The following is a 17,991-nucleotide window of genomic DNA, read 5'->3' as shown; positions in this document are numbered from 1 at the left end:
GATACTGTATTGCCTGTATCTCAGTTGGCAATGAAGATAACACAGAAGACTATATTTGGATGTAAGGAGACAACAGGAGGAAGGACAGTGATGTCAGAAAAAAGCCTGAAAAACACCAGTACCTGCTAGTACTGACCTTGTTATGAGCCATCTCTCCTCCAATTTGTAATAAAGTAATACTAGAGAGCACAGAATCACTCAGTCCCTACTTGCACAAGCAACTGTGTTGTATAATCTTCTTCCAGCATCTGTTTTGATAGCCCTCATTTAATTCCCCTACTCTAGCTATGTTCAGTCAGTTTAAACCAAATGTGTTTAAATAAACCCGTGAGAACTGCTGCAGCTGTCAACTTGAAAAATGAACATTAGTCAAGGATTTTATGAAGTGTTAGCATACCCACAGATACCTTGGAGACTCACAGATCTTCTCACTGTGGTGTTGCAACTGTTGGTTTTGGCACAAGTGACTTTTTCTCCTTTCCAATTTGGAGGAAGCCCTGGAAGCTCCAGCAGATCTTCAGAACGTGAGGGTCTCTGTGCCCAGAACCCCACTCAACGCACCGTCAACCACGGGTGCCTGCAGAGGTCCCCACAGACTGCACTGTACCTCAACAGCAGCTTTCTCAACTCTAACCACGAGGATCGGCACCAAAGGATTTAGGGTAAGAGGGACTTTTACAGGGACATCCTGCAAGTTAGCTTGAATTGCTCAGTCACCTCTCCGGTTTAATTTTCCATATCTTGAAGGATGGAGGTTGACCTTTCTGGTCAACCATACGCCAACCTGGTGTGTCAGGTGATGAACATTAATCAAAACCTCAGCAGCTTTCATGATATCTCTTTGCAGATGCCTTCAGCATGATGGCATTTTTTCATGCAATATCCAAAATCAAAAAGATCTTTTCTAAACACCACCAAACCACTATGATGACAGTGTTTTCATCTATCTGACCAAAGGGAGACAAACCCAGCTTCACAAGTATCTACTTAACAGGAAAATGAAAGACACAGATAAATAAGTTTTAACATCGCTTTTTTCATGTGTCAAGAAGTATAAATTGACTTTTCTGCCATTCCTACACTATGCTGATTTCCTGGCTTATGAAAAATACTTATCTATTCACAGCTGTTAAACTTAATTCTTTATTTGCTGTTACTCTGTGTGAGTCATGAATATCACCATGAAACAGCCTCAGGAGCACATCGCATGTTCCCACATAAGACAGTGAAATGCACCAGGTCACGGACAAGAAAGGGAGGAAAAAGCATGTGATCGAACTCCTGATTCTTCAGAAAAGGTCCCTGCAGTTCCAGGAGCCTCCATTGGCAAATGTACCCAGCCTGCCAAAGTTCGCCTTCTCCAAACCCTGCCTCACAAGTAAACAGAAGAGAGTTTGCTCATTTTCGTATCAAGTTACACCCACACTCCTTCCTCCCCTTCACCTGCCCAACATTATTCCTGATCAAAGAAAAACCCCCAATTTGTTCATTCTGCTGCTCAGTGTGGTACCAACGAAGCGTATTAATAAACACCAGTGCAGCACAGGGCTAAACGGGAGTTTATTAGGGCACCTGCTTTTGTGATAGAGGAGATACAGGCTTATAAATCTGTAACATATGCATATTAATTTTGTTATTTAAAGCTAAGCAAACGAGTTGTATGTCACAACACTCTGTTGACTACAGGAAAAGGGAAAATAATTGTGCAAAAAAAAAAATAATACAGCAGCCACATTAAGGAGGAAGAATCTTTGCTTTAGTGCCCAGTTCTGCCAAACTTATTAAATATTTGCATAACAAAAAGAGTGGTCTCTCCACGATTAAGCGGCCAGGAAAGTGCTGTTAAAACTTTAAAATTGCCTAATCACTAGCCAGCACCTCAGATATCTACACCTGAAGGCCAACAGTCTCAAAAAAAGGAAGTATTTCTCTCAGAAAAAGAAGCGTTTTCGCAGGCTGCCCTGAGATTTTATAGCTGTGCGAGCCGCCCTCACACCGAGGGGACACGCTCCCTCCGTCGGGTCCAACCCAGCCAACTCTGTCAGAAACACCAATGGCTCAACCTTTTAATACCCCAGAAAGCACAAAAAAGCACAGGCGCTCTCCGGCGAGCCTGGCATTACTCGCCCGGCCTGGTCACCCCTTTCCTTCTCCTTCCCCTCACGGGGCCGCCGTCGCCCCCTCAGCGGCGGCGGGAGAAGGCGCCCCCGCTGCCCCTCAGGCGCCGCCGCTGCCATGGCCGCCCGCTCCCCCTCTAGGCCCCGCTCACCTGGGTGTAGAGCTCGGCCAGCGCCATGGGGCCGCCGGCGGGGACAGACGTGCCGCGGCGGGTTCGGCAGGGAGCAGGTGGCCGCGGGCCGCCCCCGAGGCGTGGGGAAGCGGAGCCTGGCCGGATCCAGGGCCCGTCCCGCCCGGGCGCGGCCCTTCCCCGCCGAGGAGGGAGGCGGTTCCCCGCGCTGCTCGCCTCAGTGACCCGCGGCACCCGGCCGCAGGGCTCCTAATCGTGCCGGGGTTTTTATGCGGGCAGCTTGCACGGCAGGTCCCAATTCTGAGACATATGTAAGTATAACGGGATGGGGAGTAGCCCCAGTCGCCATGTTGGGTACATCCTGAGGGACGGGGGAGGCAGTGCCTAGTTCTGTGCCAGGAAAAATAGGTGCTGAGGAGTCTCCGTTAGGAGCAGGTGGTCAGGAGCACTGTGTTTATCACCTTGCTTGCTTTTAAGGCCTCCAAATCCCAATCTCTTCTGCAGTTTTCTCATTATTCTCTTTCCTCACAGTAATTTGGCCTCCAGTGTGCTGGTATACAGCACTGTAGGCTGAATGCTTGTAGAAAGAAATATACTTTGCCGTTAACATTGCATGATGTTATAATTAGTTTACTTGTTAATATATAAACAAAGGAAAGGAAATTCAAAAATCCTTGTTGATCTTCCATTTCCTAGCTCGCGAAGGGAGCCGCTCCTGGCCGTGCAGGGAAAAGGGAACATTCATTCATTAGTAAGACACCATGAAGGAGTTTCTCTGACAAACTTAGGATAAACATAACTCAGAATGCATTTAGTAAGCTCAGGGCACTAACAAGTATTGTAATTAAATGCCCTTTATGAGAAAGCAGATGTGAGCAGACACAGAGCCAGGCGCTGGCAGGGGGATACGTGCCCAGGGAACCATGAGCCCTCCCTGCCCACCAGAGCCCAGGAGCTGTCACAGCACAGAAGGAAATGTTTTAGCCAAGTACAAATCTTAATTCTTATTTCAGTAGCAGTTAATAGTTGGTGACAAACAAAATACCCTAGCAGAAGTGGGTTACGTCAAACAAAGTATTTTCAAATACACCCAGTGGTTTATGGCACCCTGTTGGTATCTGGGTGGATATTTGTACAATCCTCAGATTTTAACCAACTCCCTTGGCACCAAGTCTGCCATAGAGGCTGAGAGAACCTGGAGCATCGTCTGGGGACTATGCCAGCACACAGCTTATGGATAACCAACCAACCAAACGAGAGAAGAAAGGACCCCAAAGCAAATCTTACAGTTGTATTTTTATTTGGACGTTTTCCAGTGATAGCTATTAGGCTACAGGTTTTATGATGCATACATTTACTAAGTACAACATCAGACACTACAACAGATCAGAGCTCAGGTCATTCTGACAATGTTTTGGTTTTCATCTATGTACTGTAGTGGCATCGAGTGAAAACCTATGTTTAAAGGCTTTTATTTATCACATGAAGTATCAGCATCTTCAAAAACCAAGTGTTTACTCATAGTTTTTGTACGGTATTTGAAATGTGTTCAGTTTAAATCACAAATTACACTTCAAATTGCAAATGCTGGTGTTTCCAAGTTGGGAACAAATGTTATTGGATATCAATCCACTTTTCAACATTGAAGTTGACCCTATTTTTTCCTGTGATAGAATAGATTAATCACATTTAATGGACTTAAGCACTTTCATGTTCCATCCCAGATTGAAGACTGAGAAGCAATTTTTCAAAATTTGGATAGAAGACTGTGTCCTAAACATCAGAATAAAATGATCACTGGAATAAAAATACACAAAACTGAATGAGGTAATTATTGTGCAAAATCTCTAGAATAACTGTATATAATTCTAAGGGGTCATTGACAAATATTTTTCCAGCATCTGATAAAATCTATCATAGCAATAGATAATAAATTAAAATATAAAAGATATGTCCACATTAAAAGAGCATAACAATGATTCAAAGGAAAAAAAAAGTTGTTAAAAGAATTCTGCATTATATTCCATGGTTAAAGAGATATTAATCCTAAGGTGAAAGATCTATTATACACTGACACTAAAATTTTACTTCTGAAAAGTGCATGTAAAATACTGCCATGTAAAATGTTAGATGAATTACCAGTTACACATCTATTCCAACTTAAAAATTTTCCTTTAAAACATGTCAAGCAGCATATACTTTTAATGTGATATAAAAGTAATACCAGTCAAACCACTGAGTTTAAGGATAATACCTATAAATTACTAAACACTACTTTTTTTTTTAAGGAAACAAGATACAATAAGGCTTTTTACAGGTAAACAAACTTAAAAAATAAACAAAAATACATTTAGGCATATATTTTTATACACTAATGCTTAAGTAGTGGATACATTTCCTGATCTACAGTATGAGCATACTGTAATGCCAATTGTTTGTTTTTCAATAGGAGAAAAAATTTGGAGGTCAGCATGTTCTCACCTATTTTCTTTCCTACCCTCGTTACTGGATGTGAAGGCCTTCCCATTACATTCTTACAAGTACAGTACCCCTAAAAGCCTGAAAACTATGTTATACCTTATTTGGAGCCACTTAACAGTAGCTGTAGTTTCAGAAATCAAGTAACATTTGAAAAAAGAGTGTTTGGTATACCATGCACAGGAAAACAATCAAAATCATTTAGCAAAGATCATTCAAAACATTTATGCAATGCAGTATTAGGTTCTTGGAAGTACTGGCATGATCCATTAAACATAATATGGGGCATACATATTTGAAAATAAGACAACATTACCATCTTAAAATGATACTGACAAAGTTTAGGTTGTCTTTACTACCGACTTCAGGAACCCTACAAACAGCATGTCTACCTCTCAAATATAACTGAAATGTTTCAGTTTGCTTAACTGCACATTTTTTTTCTGTGAGTTTGCAGGCAAACGGATTAGTACCAAATAGTCTAATAGTGTACCTCTAGATCATTTCTCTATATTTTAAAAGAAATTCATATAAATGCTAAGTTGCTAGTTATTATAATTCATAAAAAATATTGCACAATGCAATTGACTAATCTGTGTGGCTTTTTTTTACATGTATATTTGAGCCATACACCACAAAATACCTGTTTTAAAGTTCAGAATTGGAACCTTTAGCAAGGCTTCTGCACTTATGTTGCACATTGTGAAATGTTAATTGTATATAGCAGATCCAAGATGTGTGAGAAGAAGAATCTTTCCAGTAATGTGGAATATACAAAATAACTCAGTTTCTCATTATGCACTCTGGGTCTCCAACCATTAAATCAGCATGAATCATAGTCAAATGACAGCATCAGAGTCAAAACCTACTCAACGTTCTTTTTAGTCAGGCTTTCAAAGAATGACAGCCTTGGGCTAATGCAGAAATTTTCTATTAAAGTTCTTCCTCTCAAATTCCAGTAGGAAAGAATACTGTCTTTCTTTCTTTCTTTCTAAGTGGCAACAAAATGAAAGAGATTATACTTAAAATACGGAACGTCATCTCTGGGGTCTATCAACAAAGAACATTAGACAGACAACAAAATCTAAATAAATACTAAAATCATTATTGACTTCTGATCATTTATTTCAAGATTCTGTATTTTTAGCTAACTACTTTTAAAAATAACTAAACATGTAATTTCCAGTGTGCTACTTGTGCTTAGTTACCATTTTCCTCTATGGGTGTTATTTGATACCACTTGCAAAAATCCAGTTAAAATAACAGACTGCATCAGACTGTAAATAAGGTTGACAACAAAAAAAAGAAGTATCTTATTTTTAGTGCTTAGTATGATACTGTCATACATTTAAAAGAACACAATATGCAGCAGCGATTTAGTATGCTTGGTAAACCACAGTACTAACAAATGAACACCTAAGTTACAGCATATAGTGAGCTATAAGACTTATCACTAGAATTTATGTCAAACTGACATAAATAAGGAAGTGGTTTAAGAAAACATTTTATATATTGCCAGTTTGTTTTCTCCATTCCAGTTCTTACAAATTAAATGTAACAGGCTCCCAAGTGACTGTGTATTCTACTATAAAATGCCTTACTTTCAAGTCTTCCGTGTTCAGGACTGTGACTGTCCCTGTTGGTCCCTGCCTATGAGAAGATTACATATGGAGTTTAATTTACACTATTTAAATACGTTACTAAAGATCTAAAAATGTCTCTAGACAGCTGAAGACACAATTTTTGTCCAAGCCTGATTTCCATATTCTGGAAATGTATGAATCAGTGCAATGAATGAACAGAAATGCACATCTTTCTATTAGCCTTCAATCTGTGGTGCTGTTACGTAGTTTTCCAGCTACTTTTACTACAGATCTGGGCATATATAGGCTGTTTGTTCAGAAAATGTGTTTTCAGTGGCTCACTATGTTTTAACAGGTAAAGATATCAGGCAACTGATTCTCCATCTAACACGGACACCACATCCTTGGGATCAGACACGTGATATGAAGCCCAGGCCCAAGCTGGCTGGGATCTGAATGGTTTCTAATGCCAGAGAGGATGGATTAAACGGAAAAGTAACAGGAAAGATATGTTTAGCATCCATGAGCAACTGAGGAGAGTCCTTCCTGTCTCTCAGACGCATCTGCAAAGATAAGAAAGGGATTACATTAGCATTTAGCCACTTCATTGATAATACTCATCTTGCAAAGAGGCAACTGTAGTTACTTTCTTCACTTTTGGTTTTGCATATCTCCCCCTTACAATGCAATCAGAAGATACTTAGATTCCCTGCAAAAGGAAGATTTGCCCATCATCTGGTAACTGCATCTTTTCAGTAAGTGGAATTATAGTTTTATTTCAGTTCTACCTTCCCAATCTCCCTCATCTTGCTAGTAATGTAATTCGATTTCTAACAGACTAGACAGATCATCTATCTCTCTTTTATTTTGCTCTACTGGCTGCTTTTCTTTGGAGTTTACAAAATATTTCATTTTCATCAATATATATAAAACTAGAAGGGCTAAATGAACAACTTTGGAGTGAACACAGGCCTCTGTTTTCAAAGCAGTTTGAAGTTCTCATGCAGATACAGGTCTGACAAAAGCAAATTTGCATATATAAATGTTACCACTTGAAAAGTTGGCATACATGTGTGTTTACATACACAAACATTTATAAGCACAAAAGCCTCTCACCTTCCAAAAATTTCATATATGCTGACAGGGAAGCTATCATTTTCATGTAATTTCACTGGGGGCAGTAAATTGTGACACCTTAAAATTTTAAGGCTCACATCACCTTTTCAACATAGTTAAAAAACGAGAGCTAAAAAGCCTAGTTTACTTCAGACTCCTGGACATATTTCAGGACACAACCTATTTTGCCTCATCAGGGGAGTTCTTAGAAGTAGATAATTTTTGATGAAAAGATATAGCCATACCTGTATTGTACGTATAAACGATACCAAGACTCTCTCTTCAAACTCATTAACTGGAGTATACAAATTCAGAACTTTTACAATCTGTGAAGAAGAACAACCATTCTTAGGTTCATTTTGCTGGTGAATCAACAGATGCTTCCATGGTTACTAATAATATACTTTTACATTTAGCTATTTAAAAAAGAAAATTCTTTACACGTATCTGTTATTTTTTGCTTTATTGATTTGTACAGAATTCCATCACCTGCTTAATGCTACGTTATGTGACTGCCTCCTTCAGAACGTGTGTTCTTTGGAGGTAAAAACTCTAAAATTCTACATGTCTGTGGAAAATACCAAACTACGGAAAAATCAGATTACAAGTAACCGATTGTGTTCTTACACCCCCTAGAAACATGCTGTATTTCTCTCCCTAGTTTTGACCCTGTTGTGGCCTTCTGTAGGTTCCATTCAAGGAAATGTTCAGTAATCATCAAAAATGCTTGGATCCAGTTATTCCTGTACAAGCTCTATGCAAATGTAGCACAGTTAAAAGAAAACTAATCTGTACAAAAATCTAATCTTTCATAAATAGAAGTCTTCAGCTGTTTACTGAGATACACTGGGTTCAGCCTTTCTGAGGCTAATGGGTGCAGTAACTTAACACTTTTGTTTGCAGACCCTGAGACAGCAGCTCTGTGTGAATTGTCCATTAGCTTAACTAGATACTAACTCTGATGGCAGGAAGATAATTTCCTAGTATCCTGGGCAGAGCTGCCTGCAGTATGGAGGTGTCTTACAGTGAGGAGTTTTGTCTAAGGATCTTCACAAACTAAAAGACTATGTATAGTACTACACACCGCACAGTCTACTGAGCTTCCTCTCATTTGGTCAAAAACTTATCTTGAATATCAGACTTCAGAAAAGATCTGGTCCTTTTTTAACCCCTCCAATTTAATCTGGTTTACTTTAAACAAAATAAGAAATCTTCAAAACAAAGTAAGAAATCTTCTATCCATGTGCAACAGCAGTGCAGGCAGGCAAAGCAAATAGCGTCAGAGCAGAGACCTGTTCAAACGTGACAGCGGGACAGACAATGAGAGTTTGCTTACCTGGGCTGTAGTCAGTGCATTGCACATCGAACAAATGGCTTCTGCATCTTCATCTGTTTTCTTTTTCACTTGCAACAACTGTGCAGCCTGGATGAGGGGTTCCAGTGTTTCTTTAGCCCCACTATTCATCAGATTTTTATCACGTAGCCATTCTTCCAGTTGACTCACATTGTATCTGTACAAAGAGGTAAGAGTATCAAGACATTAACGCTTGATTACAGCTAAATCAAAAGCACATGCAATTTCTGTTTCCCAGTGTTTCTTCTTTGTCCTTACACAGTTTTGCTTCACACTTGTCATTTAATGTAATTTTGTCTTCATACTGTTTCCTTCTCATTAAGGCACTATATGTTGAGTATCAAAACAGTTAGAAACTATGGCCAAAGATTTCCATTAACTAGCTTTTCCCATTTGTTTCTGTTCCTATTAATTGCAGGAATGTGATGAGTATAAGAAAGGCAAATGAGATGTTGTCCATGCAGATGAACAGTGAGGCTTTTCAAGGTTACTTGAGGGGCTGGGATGCCTTGGCGAAATTTCCTGGCATATACCAGTACAATGCATTAGACAACTGATGCCAAATGCAGGAATAGAATAAGATGGCTTTACCACAGGATGCAGCAAACTGCAGTGTGGATGAACACAGCAGGTATCCACTGAGTCACCAGCATACAAAGAAAGCAGTTTGTTATTCTTCTCTAAAAGTTGTGAAAGCAACTACCAACATTTCACCTACAGTTCTGATTCCTACTTGATGATGAAATACTTCTGTTTTGCTTCTACCACATTTCCTTAAGAGCCAGGTAGGATTTGTTCTAAATTAACCAAGCTCATTTTAATTAAACCACTCAAAATAAGTTTAACAGCATCTGATTGTGTGTGAAACAGCTGTTTGTGTGTGAAAAAATAATATTCAAAGTGTATGTGCTATTCCCTCAAAATGATGCTGAGTCACGAGTTCACTAAGATTTCCAGCAGCACATTCAAGGAAAGTATAAAATAAGTTCTCCCACCTTATCTGCATTCCTTTGCTCCACGAGCACATGTCCTTGCGCAGGAGAAGATTGTTAAGCGTTACAGCCCCAATGATGTAGAACATCTGCTTGACAACCTGTTTGATCAGCTCTGGATCCATTCCGTGCTGACACATCACTGAATGGAAAGAGTTCAGCTGCCGAATAATGGAGTCCAAAGTGTAGGTTCCTTCATCAGCAATGCTGGATGTTCTCTTCCGCAGCCCTGTTGGTTTCACCCCCGAGACACCTTGGATTGTCTCATGCTCCAGCATTCCTGAAACTGCATTTGATTGACAGCATTATTATAATGACTGAAAATTCCTATATGCACGCTTTTCCACTATGTTCTGCAAAATCTAAGCTTACAGGGTTTGTACAAAGATTACAGCTTGTGTGTTTGAAAGGAAGGTCTGACTCTAGGTCAGCAAAATACTGTTTTTTCTTTCCATGGTCATATGAGCAGCAGAGTCAGCAACCTGAGAGCTGTTTCATTCTTCTAAATGGTGTGATCAGAAAGCATAATGAAAATTTGTGTGAAAGTACTGTCTGACAAGACAAATGAAAAGTACTTCAATGAATAAAATCTCTCTGAATGTAAACTTCATCACTGCTACCTATTTCATTGCTGACTGCTGTCCATAATGACAACCAGCCATTTTTCTCCATATTCATTTTAATTATGAATTATCATGTAATTAAAGTCCAGATTCTCCATGGGATATTTCCCAACACACAGGGCAACAAATGTCAGACTGTCCTAATAGTTTCTTCATGTAAATGCATGGCTTATGACAAGTACAAATAAAGTGTACCGATTTATTCTGTCATGGCCAGAAGAACCAGCCACAGTTTAGTTTTTCTGCTAATCCAAACCTGTTCAGTGTAGTCCTTGTCATCTCTAAAAAGAATACTACAAGAACTATTAATAAAACTCTACTGGTTAGGAAGAAATACAAGATAGAGCCTATCACTGCCATCACAGTTTTCATTTTGGTACTACGGTGTGGAGTTTAAGGAGTTCAGCTTTGCCTTACCAATCATGGGTTGCAGAATGTTTTCCAGCACTCGGACAAGTTGTTGGTAAATCTGAATAGCCAAGTCGCTCAGCACTTGTCTGTATTCAGCTAAATCAAAATTAGTGAGGCAGTGTTCATTTTGACGAGGTGTATTATGCTTCATAAAACCCTGAATTCATGAAATAACAGAAACAAATGCTTCAGTGGAATTAAAAAATATTACACAAAACCAGTATTGATATTTTTTCATGCAAGTGACAAATAATACTTTCAAAATCATAGTCATAGCCCCTCAAAACTTTTATTTGGAAGTTCTGATTGAGGTGAATGCAAAAATTTGCTTTTCAGTTGCAACTTGTGCCACGTCTGCTTCCTTGACTTGCAAATTCAAATAACTGACACAGAAACAAACTCTGCCAACTTTCTGACAGGGGAGACCCTTCCCGCCCGCTCCAGCATGGGCATTCTCACCTACCCATTTATAGCCAAAATCCCAGTTAAGGATGAAGAAGAAATGAGGCATACCACAGCCTCCAAACATAGACTGGCATGCCATACTGTGGTTAAAGGGCTCAATACAGCCTTTTTCATAGGAACTTCAATGAATCATTACTAAACAGCAGCAGTCAGGTTCTTCTACCTAATCTGAGATGGCACTTTCAGGAGCACAATGTCATTTAACCTCTGGGCCCCCAGCCTGCAATAAAGGGAAACTGCTTCAAGTCTTATCTCCCTGTGCCTTCCACTGACGTCATCACCATCATTGCAAAAAGTGTAGCTGTTTTAAGAGACTTTGAGTAGATTTTGACATATGATAGGAATTTGTTGAAGAGTAGTGCTCACACTACTACAGTAGTGCTCACTGTAGAGCAAAAGAAACCAGAGTAGGAGCACTGCTTACCTCTTCTCCACTGTATTGCTTCAAACAGTGCAAAAATCGGCAGGTGTTAGAGAGCCAGAAGGACACTGTTTCAAAGTCATCACCTCTTTTCTGAAGATAAAAACAAACACATTTCAACAAAGACTGGTAGGAGCAATAAAACAGTAAAATGTTAGGTAAACAATTAAAATCTACTTAGCTACTCAGATTCTGATGTTTTGCAAAACTTTGTGTATTTCAGTAACATATTTGAGTAGCAAGGCTTTCTGTAATGTTTTTCAAAAACTTTCAAAGTATGATTTCTCCCACAGATACGATCTTTCTGTGTTCTACAGAGCCATCCTAACTGCTCTGTGCAGAAACTACAGGGCAATGTGACCATATTCCCCGAACACTCATTCTGTGGCACAGTGACACTTGCAAAGAGCCCAAGGCAGAGGGTGTGAATGATGCAGAGCCAGCAGGGGGAGCAGAGAACAATTCAGTTTGCATCAGTGTCACATCATAACCATTTTGGCAGCCTGATATGGAAAACAAATAAAACAAAAAGCCCTCCTCACCAAAGAACACAGAATCTAGTATATGCTGAGTAATTAAAATTTCTAGAGCTCGGTAGCATGCACTTCACTCACTTAAATGTGTCCAAAAGTTTCTATAAATATCTAAGTTTCTACTGGATTGTTTACTAAACATTTTTCCAAAACGTTTGGCTTGATTAAATTCTTGGATTTTGAGCACATCAGCTTTATTTAAAAGCTATAAAACTCCATGAAGCATATTTATGTCTCAATACTGCTTTCAAGATCCCCCTGGAGTAAACTCTCCTAGCCAACTCATTGCAAAGACTTTAGGCAGTAGCGTATTATCATCAATGTGATCTGTAGGTGAAGCAAATGAGGAAATCGGTGAACCAAAACTGCAAATGAAATGTTTTAATTAAATATTCTGGATTAAAAAGACTCACTATCACTTTGGATGCAAACTGCATCCAAAGCTTTACAGGCACAGCTTCAGAGAAGAAAGTCTATTCAAAATAAAAAGAAGGTAGTTCTTTTTCCACTAATTCCAACCATCTGTGGCATTATGTGGATAAAATGCTATCACTATGATTTGCTGCTTGTTAACAACTTTTTGTAGCTTTGGTGGGAGGACTTTACTGATCAGAAATCCGGAGCCAATTCACTGGAAGTCTTTTCCTCACTCCTCTAACATAAAATCAAAAGCAAATTTTTAATTAATGTTTTACTAAACCAAGCAGACTAACTGACCTTCAACACTTTTTTGATGCCGTTGATAGTGGAAGTCAACAACGACCGCACTTTTTGGTCATCATTAAGGTAATCCGCATGACGTACACACATGAACAAAATATATGCTGGTAGTCCTGGAATCAGGTTGACAGCTACTCCACGTGGTTTCAGCTCTTGGGAAAAACAAACACACATTGTTTTGTTAAGAATAAAGCCATTGGAAGGTGTTATATGTGGTAATGGCAACCTCCCCAAGTTAGTTGTACATACATATCTATATATAGCCAGTAAAAACTAAAAGCAAAACTCAGATGAGCCACTTTCTTGGTAAAACATCAGAACAGAATAAAACATAACTGCCCACTAAAAAAATACACAGACACATTAATATGTACTGTACTAATCAAGAAGGATTATTAGATTACAATAGACATTTCAGAATTTTAGATAAACTGAACACTGTCAAAACCAAAATCAGCTATCTGTTTCCTAATGCAAATTCTGTGTTCTTATCATTCATTTTTTAGAGTGTGTGGGAGCAGAGGAGGCTGCAAGTGAGAAAGATGCTTACCTAAAATAAGATTCTTCACAAGTTTTTGTTCATCCTCCTTCTTATATTCTAACATCCCTTGGAAGTCTTTTTCTTTCCGTGGAATGTTAACTGGACGAATAGGTTCATCAATGATTTGTCCAGGTGATATGTTCTCCATCTGGCCCACTTCAGAGGGGAAATGAAAAGAAGTTCAGAATGGGGAAAAAAGAGAAAACCTTGACAGCGTGCAAGGTCTGACGGCAGCAGCCAAAACACCAGTGTGTTAGCGACATTGTTTTAACCACAAATCCAAAACACAGCATCACAAGGCTGCTATGAAGGAAGTTAAGTCCATCCCAGCCAGACCTACTACAGCTTTCTAAGTTAATTAGGTCATAAACACAGACTAAAGGATGTTTTCAGAAACATTTTCCAACTCCATATTGCGTATGAATACTCCTGTGATCTTCTCTACAGTCGTAACCAAAGAATATTGAAAGACTTTTTAAAAACAAACTTAGTTTGAGTAACCTTTCAAAAGAATGTATGAAATATCCAGCTTGTTGCATACAGTGCCTCACGGTATCACGTTCAGCACCTGCACTCCCCCTGATGAGGCTGCTTCTTTGTTTTTGAAAAGCAGAACTGGCTTCACCTTGTAAAAGCCGCATCCTCATCTCACAGCCCTCCTAGCAGCGTGCAATCACAAGCTATTGTGCATCCTCTAAGTGTGCTAAACGTGTGTCCCTGTCAAAAGGGATAGAAAATGCAGACACCCAAACTGGAGCTCAAGGAGAGCTGCCACTAACTAAAGGATAATATATTCCTGTTAATCAAGTTTAAATCGGTATCACTGTTCTTCTCAAACACTGAAACACTGAAGATTATGCAGTCACTGATATTAATCTTGGTACTCAATAAAACAACTTATTAGGCAGTAAGCTTGTTTCTGGAAAAAGCAAATGACTATAAAAAGCTTCTGAGAGGTTAGGACGAGGATTATTTAAAAACAAATTAATACTTCAACTTTATTAATTGCTTTTAGCAAATAAAATTACTTTACTTATGCAGAGACATAATAAGCTCTCAGTCTCACCAGTCCTAAGATCCTAAAGGAACTCACTCTGATGCTCATAAAAATAAAATTAGCTTAGTCCATATCTCTGCATTCTCATATTCAAGTTTGGCCAGCAGCTCTGAAAGGAAACCTCAAGCAGAGAAAGACAGTCTCAGCATTCTTGGCTCCAGTGATATAGAAATTCACAAAGGAAAACTAGGTAAATTATTTCTGCCTGATTCATATTTAGTATTGCTTTTGTCTTCACAAAAACAGATACTGTCTTTGAGTACACAAACAGCCCAGGTAACATTCCTTTATGTTCAAATGGTTTCAGCCTTCAGAGAAACATCAATCTCCTTTACTCTGGCTTCAAAATACAACAAATCTTTTAAAGGTTTAGAAAGGAACACACAGGGCTCTGAGCGTACCTCCTGCTTCTGGAATCAATTAACAGAGGCTAATGCTACTGAAGACTTCAGGCCTTCCTGACCACTAAGACAGATGGATATGACAACGATGGGATCACAAAACATAAACCAATATCTCTCTTTGTCTCAAGATATGAAAGTACCTTCAAGTTCACCGATCTTCTTAGCAAATACTTTCAACTGTTTCTTTAACTTGCGAACAGTTTTGTCTTGCTTTTCAAGCTGCTCCATTAAATCCTGTAAATTAAAGTGAGGGAAAAATTAAGATATGAGAAAAATCCCATAACGTGACAGAGACAAAATCAGTGCTGTTAGAATTACAAGGCGGTGAGGAAAGCTGAACAGTGGTGCCATCCTCTGGCTGCGGTTTGCAAGCTGGTACACTGCCTATAACACAAGCCAAATATCACAAATATTATTAAGTTATGTGCAGCATGACAAAGGCAAAGCTCTTAGGCAGGTATATTCTGCAGACACTCAGAACTAGGTCAGTTCTTACAGCAGAAGACATTTTGCTGAAAACACATCTCCCTAATGCTTCCTCCCTGCTCTTCCAAATGCCTCACAGAAATAATTTTCTTTATTATTTAACAGCGAGCCTGTATTTCTGCATCATTTATTCATGCCTTCAGGACTGACTCGTTATTCAGACCCATCCATTTTATAAGACCATAAGAGAGAGATCTGCAGAAACTTGCACTCAAATTTACCAAAATCAAACATCCAAACACACAAACTTTCTTGTGATGCTCTGCCATTTCCCTGTGGTCGCTGTGATCACATTTCCTTAGCCCGAAACTGGGGTCCTACCTCTTTTTATTCTGTTAACTGAACAACACCCAGCACCCAGAAGTCCCACTCTTGCAATAAACCTGTATTTTTCTTTCAAAGGAGCACTCCCCAGAAATCTATCCTGGAATAATTCTGTGATCTATGGTAGTGCATTCACAAAATAATCTTGTAATCAAAACAGGGGAAGTCTTTCTAAAAGAAGCAAAAAACTCAAGCTGAAAAAACCTGAAAACCGTTTCAGCTGAAGCGTTTGAAAGCAGCTGTAAAGAATACTGCCCTTTTGTAAGCCTGACTCTTCGTGGCACTGGTAAGAACATAAGGGACCACGAGCTCCTTGCACCAAAAGAATCATCTGGGCAACTACACCTCTCCTAAAATATTGCAGCATTGGCAATAACTTAGCATTAGACACAAAATTGCTCTTAATTACATAGTAAAGAATTTACAACCTAATATAATATACTTGAGCAGTAAGATAATTAGGCCTGTTGAAAGAATAGAATCAAGGCCATGCTTCACATTCAAAACAGTGTTCACTTTTACAACAGAAATCCTGTTAATAACACAATACGCTTATTGTCAGATACAACAATTTCTCCTGAAATTAATAAAAAAAACACATGTAAGTCCAACAGACTGTTTTGAGTGTATCAGTGGAGGGATGTGATTTCTGAACAAGTATGTAAGGAGGAACAAAGCTCCTTCTATGGCTCCTCTAAATAAATTAAGCAGATTTCACATCTCATTAAGATTTGGAATCTCATAAATTATATACTTTCAAGCTTCTGTATGGCGCCATCTCAATTAGTTATTTTTGATGATAATGGAAGTATTATTTCCAATTTTATCCTTCATATTTTGCATTTTTGAAAAACATTTTAAAAGTTATGTCTTTTGATTCTGATAGTTTTCTTCATTCCAGATGTCAGCACTGTAAAGAGATGTATGAACAAGTTCAGGCTATGACTGGATTGCAGCCATTATTCACCTCGGTAAGTATCCGTACGATCAGGCCTCTTATTTTGCTGATCTGATTTTAAATATATCAAAGTTTTAAAGCAAAGAGTGGTTCTGAAAATTGAGCACCTTTTGCATCATGTACCTATTTTTCAGGGCAGTATTAAGAAGTGTTCAAAAAGAAACTGCTTTGCTTACAGTGCAAGGCTTATATTAGTAGCAAAACTGTGCATCCAAAAGAGACACAGATGACACAGAGGACACTAAGACTAACAAAAAAAGCAGTGAGGGAAGTAATTGGCATCGTGAAGCTCTCTGCAGGGATTTCCTTTGAAAGGGAGAAAGGGAGGCAGCCTGCTTTTCAATTAGTGCTCCAGAAATAGCGAACGAGACAACAGAGAAACAGGATTCACGTGATCTACATACAATCATCCGTTTGTAAAGTGAAATCCGGTACGATTGATACTTCTTGGGATCATCTGCATACAACTCCTCATAAAACTGTAAAAATAGGTACAGGATTGTTTTTCCCCCTTCCTTTGAGACACTGACACTTCAATAAGCACTATATAAATTAAATCAGATTAAAACAAGATCAAGAATCTTTAACTTTTAGGCAGTCTGGTCCTTAGTTGTGGTGTTCACACCAGTCTCTCCCAGAGAGAAGCTGATGTAGATGAGCTGCAGAACAGTCAGATCTTTTGAAAATGGGCAGACTAATACCATGAAAGTTTGAAATACAACCTTTGTGAGAACCTGGACAGGACATTTTCTTACGCTAATCAAGATGGGATTGCAGTGAATACTGCAATTCTAATATTGCATCTGGAAAGCCTATAAATTGTTTCCACTCTAGGGCCAGGAGTGGAAAAGAAACACGTATCTGACTTGGAGGGGACTTGCAATACTCAAACATCAGAAGTGAAATACTAAGGAATGAGTCTATATTTAACAAGTAAAATTACATCCATTGTATTTGAAAATAAAGAGAACTCCTCTGGGATGTAATTACATGACTGTGTGTTGTCTTGGGAACACAGAATGTGATGAGTAGGTCTCTTGGGGGGAAAAAATGGCTAAAAATCATAACATATGACTAAGCAGCAGGAGGGAGCTGTCAGAGACGGAAACATTCACCCTTTACCTTTGCCAGTGGAAGACAGCTTCTGCTGAGCCACACTTATATTTTCAGTTTTCCAACATCTATTCTCTGAATTATCTAATGCTTTCCTCAAAACCTTTGGTACTAAGACAAGAGCCTGACAATGGACACTAAGACTAACAAAAAAAGCATTGAGG

At 38.9% G+C, this 17,991-nt stretch overlaps 2 protein-coding genes across 8 annotated transcripts in view; both read right to left on the bottom strand.

Annotated features, from left to right (window-relative positions):
* MYO5C (myosin VC) overlaps positions 1-2,375 on the bottom strand; it is a 35,473-nt gene extending 33,098 nt beyond the window's left edge. The window contains exon 1 of the mRNA XM_014944787.1: positions 2,270-2,375. Within this exon, the coding sequence (XP_014800273.1) occupies positions 2,270-2,296 (27 nt within the window). The 5' untranslated portion in view covers positions 2,297-2,375. The remainder of the gene's footprint in view (positions 1-2,269) is intronic.
* A 1,150-nt stretch (positions 2,376-3,525) lies between these two features.
* The window catches only part of MYO5A (myosin VA), a 106,174-nt gene continuing 91,708 nt past the window's right edge, over positions 3,526-17,991 (bottom strand). For 4 of the 7 annotated variants that reach the window (XM_014944628.1, XM_014944632.1, XM_014944634.1 and 1 more), the window contains 9 exons: positions 15,087-15,180; positions 13,495-13,641; positions 12,942-13,096; positions 11,695-11,784; positions 10,812-10,962; positions 9,775-10,057; positions 8,762-8,936; positions 7,671-7,751; positions 3,526-6,872 (listed from right to left, as the gene is read on the bottom strand). In XM_014944628.1, coding sequence (XP_014800114.1) covers positions 6,720-6,872; positions 7,671-7,751; positions 8,762-8,936; positions 9,775-10,057; positions 10,812-10,962; positions 11,695-11,784; positions 12,942-13,096; positions 13,495-13,641; positions 15,087-15,180 — 1,329 coding nt within the window. In that variant the 3' untranslated portion in view covers positions 3,526-6,719. The remainder of the gene's footprint in view (positions 6,873-7,670; positions 7,752-8,761; positions 8,937-9,774; positions 10,058-10,811; positions 10,963-11,694; positions 11,785-12,941; positions 13,097-13,494; positions 13,642-15,086; positions 15,181-17,991) is intronic. The other 3 variants (XM_014944629.1, XM_014944630.1, XM_014944631.1) reach the window with 1 other exon arrangement.

Source organism: Calidris pugnax, unplaced genomic scaffold, assembly GCF_001431845.1.
Source record: "Calidris pugnax isolate Ruff unplaced genomic scaffold, ASM143184v1 scaffold70, whole genome shotgun sequence".
Taxonomy (NCBI): domain Eukaryota; kingdom Metazoa; phylum Chordata; class Aves; order Charadriiformes; family Scolopacidae; genus Calidris; species Calidris pugnax.
This window is presented reverse-complemented; position numbering and strand designations above follow the sequence as displayed.